The sequence below is a fragment of the Oncorhynchus kisutch genome, unplaced genomic scaffold, assembly GCF_002021735.2.
Source record: "Oncorhynchus kisutch isolate 150728-3 unplaced genomic scaffold, Okis_V2 Okis06b-Okis10b_hom, whole genome shotgun sequence".
NCBI classification, from domain to species: domain Eukaryota; kingdom Metazoa; phylum Chordata; class Actinopteri; order Salmoniformes; family Salmonidae; genus Oncorhynchus; species Oncorhynchus kisutch.
The window spans coordinates 11822272-11829771 of NW_022261983.1; the positions used below are offsets into that span (position 1 = coordinate 11822272).

The window sequence follows — 7500 nt, forward strand, 5'->3', positions numbered from 1 at the left end:
CTCTCTCTCTCTCTCTACCTCTCCCTGTTTCTCTCTTTCTGTCTCGCTCTACCTCTCCCTGTTTCTCTCTACCTGTCCCTGTCTCTCTCTTTCTCTCTTTGTCTCTCTCTCCCTGTTTCTCTCTTTCTCTCTCTCTACCTCTCCCTGTTTCTCTCTTCTCTCTCTCTCTACCTCTCCATGTTTCTCTTTCTCTCTCTCTCTCTCTCTCTCTCTACCTCTCCCTGTTTCTCTCTTTCTGTCTCTCTCTCTACCTCTCCCTGTTTCTCTCTTTCTGTCTCTCTCTCTACCTCTCCCTGTTTCTCTCTTTCTGTCTCTCTCTCTACCTCTCCCTGTTTCTCTCTTTCTATCTCTCTCTACCTCTCCCTGTTTTCTCTCTTTCTGTCTCTCTCTACCTCTCCCCTTTTCTCTCTTCTGTCCTCTCTCTACCTCTCCCTTTTTCTCTCTTACCTCTCCCTGTTTCTCTCTTTCTCTCTCTCTACCTCTCCCTGTTTCTCTCTCTCTCTCTACCTCTCCCTGTTTCTCTCTCTCTCTCTCTCTCCCTGTTTCTCTCTCTCTCTCTCTCTACCTCTCCCTGTTTCTCTCTCTCTTTCTCTCTCTCTACCTCTCCCTGTTTCTCTCTCTCTTTTCTCTCTCTCTACCTCTCCCTCTCCCTGTTTCTCTCTTTCTATCAATCTCTTTACCTCTCCCTGTTCTCTCTTCTCTCTCTCTACCTCTCCCTGTTTCTCTCTTTCTATCACTCTCTACCTCTCCCTGTTTCTCTCTTTCTCTCTCTCTACATCTCCCTGTTTCTCTCTTTCTGTCTCTCTCTCTACCTCTCCCTGTTTCTCTCTTTCTGTCTCTCTCTCTACCTCTCCCTGTTTCTCTCTTTCTGTCTCGCTCTACCTCTCCCTGTCTCTCTCTTTCTCTCTCTCTACCTCTCCCTGTTTCTCTCTTTCTCTCTCTCTACCTCTCCCTGTTTCTCTCTCTCTCTCTCTCTCTCTCTCTCTCTCTCTCTCTCTCTCTCTCTCTCTCTCTCTCTCTACCTCTCCCTGTTTCTCTCTTTCTGTCTCGCTCTACCTCTCCCTGTTTCTCTCTTTCTGTCTCTCTACCTCTCCCTGTCTCTCTCTTTCTCTCTTTCTCTCTCTCTCCCTGTTTCTCTCTTTCTCTCTCTCTACCTCTCCCTGTTTCTCTATTTCTCTCTCTCTCTACCTCTCCCCTGTTTCTCTTTCTCTCTCTCTCTCTACCTCTCCCTGTTTCTCTCTTTCTGTCTCTCTCTCTACCTCTCCCTGTTTCTCTCTTTCTCTCTCTCTACCTCTCCCTGTTCTCTCTTTCTCTCTCTACCTCTCCCTGTTTCTCTCTCTCTCTCTCTCTCTCTCTCTCTCTCTCTCTCTCTCTCTCTCTCTCTCTCTCTCTCTCTCTCTCTCTCTCTCTCTCTGTTTCAGGATCATGGTGTTTGGGGTGATATCTCTGGTCCTGAGCTGGGCATCACTAGGAGCAGGCACTGCTACTGCCGTGGTGAGTGTCTGTTCTGTCCCGTCATCGCCAAACATGCTCGAATTAAAAAACGGATTCAAGTGATCTCATTCTTATGTCTTTTGTGATGTCATGGTCAGGTTGTGTTCTGATTGCAAAATGATCGTTTTTTTACGTCTTTCACTGGTTATAATCTGATTATCTGGCCAGATAGCAACCAAACTATGACCTGTCCTACACATACACTATCTATGCAAAAGTATGTGGACACCCTTTCAAATTAGTGTATTCAGGTAGTTCAGCCACACCCATTGCTGAAAGGTATATAAAGTCGAGCATACATCCATACATACACCATATACAAACATTGGCAGTAGAATGGATTTAATGAAGATCTCAGTGACTTTCAATGTGACACCGTCATAGGATGATACCTTTCCTCCAAGTCAGTTCATTAAATGTCTGCCCTGCTAGCACTGCCCTGGTCAACTGTAAGTGCTGTTATTGTGAAGTGGAAACGTCTAGGAGCAACAACGGCTCAGCCACAAAGTGGTAGGCCACACAAGCTGGAAGAACTTGACTGGCTGCACAGAGCCTGACCTCAACTCCATAGAAACACCTTTGGGATGAATTGGAACACCGACTGCGAGCCAGGCCTAATCACCCAACTTCAGTGCCCGACCTCACTATTGCTCTTGTGGCTGAAGTGTAGTCCCACAGCAATGTTCCAACATCTAGTGGAAAGTCTTCCCAGAAGAGTGGAAGATGTTATAGCAGCAAAGAGGGGACCAACTCCATATTAATGGCCATGATTTGGAATGAGATGTTTGAGGAGCAAGTGTCCACATACTGGCCATGTAGTTTATGTGTGTCTACAGTATGTCTAGTCTTAGTGGGGTTAATGGGGCAGACTTTGTTAATAACAGGGCCATTCAGGATCCCTCTCCCCCTCCCTCCATCCCAGAGAGGAGCCAGCATGATGGGACTAGATTATCCAGAGGCTGGGCAGCTGTGCTTCTGACGCAGGCAGGAGGGAGGGAGGAGGGATTGAGTGACATGAGGAAATCATGAGCCTACATTTATTTGACCAGAACATACCCTGCAACAGTATCACAACAGTCAGAATTACAGTATGCATGCCATGTTGACATCACTGACCAGTTTATCCACAAGATCATTGTTCCTCCTCCTCCTCAACCCAGATCATTGTTCCTCCTCCTCCTCAACCCAGATCATTGTTCCTCCTCCTCCTCAAACCAGATCATTGTTCCTCCTCCTCCTCAACCCAGATCATTGTTCCTCCTCCTCCTCAAACCAGATCATTGTTCCTCCTCCTCCTCAAACCAGATCATTGTTCCTCCTCCTCCTCAAACCAGATCATTGTTCCTCCTCCTCCTCAACCCAGATCATTGTTCCTCCTCCTCCTCAAACCAGATCATTGTTCCTCCTCCTCCTCAACCCAGATCATTGTTCCTCCTCCTCCTCAAACCAGATCATTGTTCCTCCTCCTCCTCAAACCAGATCATTGTTCCTCCTCCTCCTCCTGGCCATGTAGTATATGTGTGTCTACAGTATGTCTAGTCTTAGTGTTTTTTTGGAGGCAGACTTTGTTAATAAAAGGGACATTCAGGATCCCTCTCCCCCCTCCCTCCATCCCAGAGAGGAGCCAGCATGATGGGACTAGGACTATCCAGAGGCTGGGCAGCTGTGCTTCTGACGCAGGCAGGAGGGGAGGGAGGGAGGGAGGGAGGGAGGGAGGGAGGGAGGGAGGGAGGGAGGGAGGGAGGGAGGGAGGGAGGGAGGGAGGGAGGGAGGGAGGGAGGAGGGACATGAGGAAATCATGAGTCTACATTTATTTGACCAGAAAATACCCTGCAACAGTATCACAACAGTCAGAATTACAGTAATGTATGCCATGTTGTCATCACTGACCAGTTTATCCACAAGATCATTGTTCCTCCTCCTCAAACCAGATCATTGTTCCTCCTCGTCATCCTCCTCCACCTCCTCAAACCAGATCATTGTTCCCTCTCCTCCTCCTCCACCTCCTCAAACCAGATCATTGTTCCCTCTCCTCCTCAAACCAGATCATTGTTCCTCCTCCTCCTCCTCCTCCTCCTCCTCCTCAACCCAGATCATTGTTCCTCCTCCACCTCAAACCAGATCATTGTTCCTCCTTCTCCTCCTCAACCCAGATCATTGTTCCTCCTCCTCCTCAACCCAGATCATTGTTCCTCCTCCTCCTCCTCCTCCTCAACCCAGATCATTGTTCCTCCTCCTCCTCCTCCTCCTCAACCCAGATCATTGTTTCTCCTCCTCCTCCTCCTCCTCAACCCAGATCATTGTTCCTCCTCCTCCTCAACCCAGATCATTGTTTCTCCTCCTCCTCCTCCTCCTCAACCCAGATCATTGTTCCTCCTCCTCCTCTTCAACCCAGAATATTGTTCCTGCTCCTCCTCCTCCTCAACCCAGATCATTGTTTCTCCTCCTCCTCCTCCTCCTCAACCCAGATCATTGTTCCTCCTCCTCCTCTTCAACCCAGAATATTGTTCCTGCTCCTCCTCCTCCTCAAACCAGATCATGTTCGTCCTCCTCCTCAACCCAGAATATTGTTCCTCCTCCTCCTCCTCAACCCTGATCATTGCTCCTCCTCAACTCCTCATCTCCCAACAATAAGAGAGGGAGAGAAATATTTGGTCATAGAAATATAATGTCAATAGATCATGACTATATAGATTACCTCTAAACTTCTAGTCATGTCATTGTATTTCTATGTGTATGGGGATGGGGATGGGGATTTTTTTTGGCTTGCCAGTAATTGCTTATGCATGCACATCAACAGGCTCTCTCCCTACACACACAAACATGCACACGCATGCACGGTCCTTGCTATCTGGGTTCCTTGGGACATCTAACTCTGAGGTCACCCCATTAAAGTTGAAATGTGAAATGGTTGAGGTAAGGGTTAAGGTTAGGGTTATGGTTAGAGTTTAGGGTTGGGATGTCCCAAGAATCCCGGATAGCACTAACCACACACACACACACACACAGACTGTATGCCATGGTTGGTTCTGCTACTTTCAGCACAGGTTAAAGAGGCGTGTAGACTGTTGTTACTAACAGCCCTCTTGTGTGATCTTTAGTTGATTTACTTTGACAATATGCTATTTTCTGTCACAGCCTCCATCGACTGTCTAATAAAACAAAACAGTCATTGAGATTCTGGGAAGGGATTTGAGTCTGAAGTGTTTATGACGGGTCCCTCAATTTTCTTTGTTCTGTAAGATCACTGTCCATTTCGAATGGAGTTGACTCCAATACTGCACAGTATATTATCTTTGTTTCCCCTGCAGGGCAGCAGTGACTTCTGACAGTATATTATCTTGTTTCCCCTGCAGGGCACCCAGTGACTTCTGACAGTATATTATCTTGTTTCCCCTGCAGGGCAGCAGTGACTTCTGACAGTATATTATCTTGTTTCCCCTTCAGGCACCAGTGACTTCTGACAGTATATATCTTGTTTCCGCCTTCAGGGCACCCAGTGACTTCTGACATTATATTATCTTGTTTCCCCTTCAGGGCACCAGTGACTTCTGACAGTATATTATCTTGTTTCCCCTTCAGGGCACCAATGACTTCTGACATTATATTATCTTGTTTCCCCTTCAGGGCACCAGTGACTTCTGACATTATATTATCTTGTTTCCCCTTCAGGGCACCAGTGACTTCTGACAGTATATTATCTTGTTTCCCCTTCAGGGCACCGGTGACTTCTGACAGTAAATATTATCTTGTTTCCCCTGCAGGGCAAACCGGTGACTTCTGACGGTATATTACTTGTTTCCCCTGCAGGGCACCAGTGACTTCTGACAGTATATTATCTTGTTTCCCCTGCAGGGCCCCAGTACTTCTGACAGTATAATTATCTTGTTTCCCCTTCAGGGCACCAGTGACTTCTGACATTATATTATCTTGTTTCCCCTTCAGGGCACCAGTGACTTCTGACAGTATATTATCTTGTTTCCCCTTCAGGGAACCAGTGACTTCTGACAGTATATTATCTTGTTTCCCCCTTCAGGGCACCAGTGACTTCTGACAGTATATTATCTTGTTTCACCCTTCAGGGCACCGGTGACTTCTGACATTATATTATCTTGTTTCCCCTTCAGGGCAACCAGTGACTTCTGACAGTATATTATCTTGTTTCCCCTTCAGGGCACCAGTGACTTCTGACAGTATATTATCTTGTTTCCCCTTCAGGGCACCATGACTTCTGACAGTATATTATCTTGTTTCCCCTGCAGGGCACCGGTGACTTCTGACAGTATATTATCTTGTTTCCCCTTCAGGGCACCGGTGACTTCTGACAGTATATTATCTTGTTTCCCCTTCAGGGCACCGGTGACTTCTGACAGTATATTATCTTGTTTCCCCTTCAGGGCACCAATGACTTCTGACATTATATTATCTTGTTTCCCCTTCAGGGCACCAGTGACTTCTGACAGTATATTATCTTGTTTCCCCTTCAGGGCACCGGTGACTTCTGACAGTATATTATCTTGTTTCCCCTTCAGGGCACCAATGACTTCTGACATTATATTATCTTGTTTCCCCTTCAGGGCACCAGTGACTTCTGACAGTATATTATCTTGTTTCCCCTTCAGGGCCACCAGTGACTTCTGACAGTATATTATCTTGTTTCCCCTTCAGGGCACCAGTGACTTCTGACATTATATTATCTTGTTTCCCCTGCAGGGCACCAGTGACTTCTGACAGTATATTATCTTGTTTCCCCTGCAGGGCACCAGTGACTTCTGACAGTATTATCTGTTTCCCCTGCAGGGCACCGGGTGACTTCTGACAGTATATTATCTTGTTTCCCCTGCAGGGCACCGGTGACTTCTGACAGTATATTATCTTGTTTCCCCTGCAGGGCACCGGTGACTTCTGACAGTATATTATCTTGTTTCCCCTTCAGGGCACCGGTGACTTCTGACAGTATATTATCTTGTTTCCCCTTCAGGGCACCAGTGACTTCTGACAGTATATTATCTTGTTTCCCCTGCAGGGCACCAGTGACTTCTGACAGTATATTATCTTGTTTCCCCTGCAGGGCACCGGTGACTTCTGACAGTATATTATCTTGTTTCCCCTGCAGGGCACCGGTGACTTCTGACAGTATATCATCTTGTTTCTCCTTCAGGGCACCAGTGACTTCTGACAGTATATTATCTTGTTTCCCCTGCAGGGCACCAGTGACTTCTGACAGTATATTATCTTGTTTCCCCTTCAGGGCACCAGTGACTTCTGACAGTATATTATCTTGTTTCCCCTGCAGGGCACCGGTGACTTCTGACAGTATATCATCTTGTTTCTCCTTCAGGGAACCAGTGACTTCTGACAGTATATTATCTTGTTTCCCCTGCAGGGCACCAGTGACTTCTGACAGTATATTATCTTGTTTCCCTTCAGGGCACCAGTGACTTCTGTGTGTCTCCAGACAAGTTCATAGCAAACAGGACCAAGGAGTTCCTCAGTGCAGGTGAAGTACCTTCAAGTTCAAGTTTAAGTTTGACTAATAACAGACTAACACAGTGATTTATACAATCTTCACAGTCCACACTGGCTCACACTGGTCAGATAGAATCAATGGTCAGACTGAATCACTGGTCAGACTGAATCACTGGTCAGACTGAACCCCTGGCCAGATAGAATCACTGGTCAGACTGAACCACTGGCCAGATAGAATCACTGGTCAGACAGAATCACTGGTCAGACTGAATCACTGGTCAGACTGAATCACTTGTCAGACTGAACCCCTGGTCAGACTGAACCACTGGTCAGACTGAACCACTGGCCAGATAGAACCACTGGTCAGATAGAACCAGTGGCCAGATAGAACCACTGGCCAGATAGAACCACTGTTTCAGAGCAAATCCTACATGTTAAGATGTGTTTATGTTGTCTTTTCTTTCTAAAATGAATGAACATAATTAGTACAGTGTGTGTTTGGGTTCATCTTCCTTGGGATGAGCTTTGGTTGTTTGA

General features: G+C 46.7%; 1 protein-coding gene across 2 annotated transcripts in view; it reads left to right on the top strand.

Moving 5' to 3' along the window:
- The window catches only part of LOC116359966 (protein tweety homolog 2-like), an 80791-nt gene that overhangs the window by 56732 nt on the left and 16559 nt on the right, over positions 1 to 7500 (top strand). For both annotated transcript variants that reach the window (XM_031814190.1, XM_031814191.1), the window contains 2 exons: positions 1422 to 1494; positions 6925 to 6994. In XM_031814190.1, the coding sequence (XP_031670050.1) occupies positions 1422 to 1494; positions 6925 to 6994 (143 nt within the window). The remainder of the gene's footprint in view (positions 1 to 1421; positions 1495 to 6924; positions 6995 to 7500) is intronic.